Raw genomic sequence first — 1,178 nt, 5'->3', positions numbered from 1 at the left:
CAGTTTCCACGGGGTCAAGTGGCGAACGGGTCCCTTTCCTCCACTCCCCCTCTCATTGGTTCCCCACCGGTGGGCCCCACACACCCATCATCCGACTCAGCAGCGGGGCCCAACTCGAGCCCGATCTGGCTGCCGTCCACCCTGGCGCGCACGCACGGGCCCATCGATCCATCATCGCGCGCACCCGCCTGCTATAAAACGCGCCCCCCGCCGCTCCGGACACTCCAATCTCTCGGAGCCTCTGCACCCACCGTATCTCGTTGCCTCTCGCCGAGACGATCGTCGCGAGCAGCAAGTAGTTGAGATCAAGCCGCCGCCGCCGCCGCAGTCTTCTTCTTCGTCTCCGACAGGAGGAGCGGCCGGAGCTGGCTAACCTGGATCAGCTGGAGGGCGGGTTCGCCTCCGCGCGCGGGCACGAGACCGAGGAGCAGCGCAACAAGTTCCTCGTGCTCCGCCTCTACGAGGCGCTCAACGGCCGCGACCACGCCGCCGTCCACTCCCTCCTCGCCCCCGACCTCGAGTGGTGGTTCCATGGCCCGCCCGCGCACCAGCACATGATGCGCCTCCTCACCGGCTCCAGCTCCCCGTCCTCCTCCTCCTCCTTCCGCTTCGAGCCGCGCTCCGTGGACGCCTTCGGCTCCACCGTCATCGCCGAGGGCGTCTCTGCCGCCGGCGAGGACACCAAGGCGGCGTACTGGGTGCACGCGTGGACCGTGGGCTCCGATGGGGTGATCACCCAGCTCCGCGAGTACTTCAACACCGACCTCACCGTCACCCGCCTCGCCGCCGCCGCCGCGTCCAAGTGCGTCTGGCAGAGCCGCCGCCCCGACCGCGCCCGCAACTCCCTCCCCGGCCTCGTCCTCGCCCTCTAGCCGCCCAAGCCAAGCCAAAGCCAAGCTGGACGACGCCCACCACTTGGGCTTGGGCGTACGCATGGGCTGACGTTGCTTCTTCAATTCTTCTTCATCCCCTGCTCTGCTCTCCCTAGCCTGTTGTTTCTTGTTTGCGTGTCTGGTGAACGTACGTAGTATAGCTGAATAGCCGATCGAACCGGCCGGTGATGGCGACGCCGCGCCGTCATGGCGGCTGCGTCTTCACTGCTACTGCTTGTATGTCTTCGTGGTTGCTGTCATGGTGTGATAATAATAATAATGGAAGTTTGCTTGTACTGGACGTAA

At 65.4% G+C, this 1,178-nt stretch overlaps 1 protein-coding gene across 1 annotated transcript; it reads left to right on the top strand.

The window, feature by feature from the left end:
• The first annotated feature begins 229 nt into the window (after positions 1 to 229).
• On the top strand, positions 230 to 1,178 carry LOC119362278 (senescence associated gene 20-like). Its single transcript, XM_037627476.1, has one exon. It carries the CDS (start codon positions 555 to 557, stop codon positions 870 to 872), a length of 318 nt encoding a protein of 105 aa, XP_037483373.1. The 5' UTR covers positions 230 to 554; the 3' UTR covers positions 873 to 1,178.

The sequence above is a fragment of the Triticum dicoccoides genome, chromosome 2B, assembly GCF_002162155.2.
Source record: "Triticum dicoccoides isolate Atlit2015 ecotype Zavitan chromosome 2B, WEW_v2.0, whole genome shotgun sequence".
In the NCBI taxonomy this organism is placed as follows: domain Eukaryota; kingdom Viridiplantae; phylum Streptophyta; class Magnoliopsida; order Poales; family Poaceae; genus Triticum; species Triticum dicoccoides.
The sequence above is the reverse complement of the archived record's forward strand: the minus strand, read 5'-3'. Positions and strand labels throughout refer to the sequence as shown.

Coding starts and splice junctions, on each gene's coding strand:
- LOC119362278 (XM_037627476.1), top strand. CDS start 555: ATGATGCGCCTCCTCACCGGCTCCAGCTCCCCGTCCTCCTCCTCCTCC.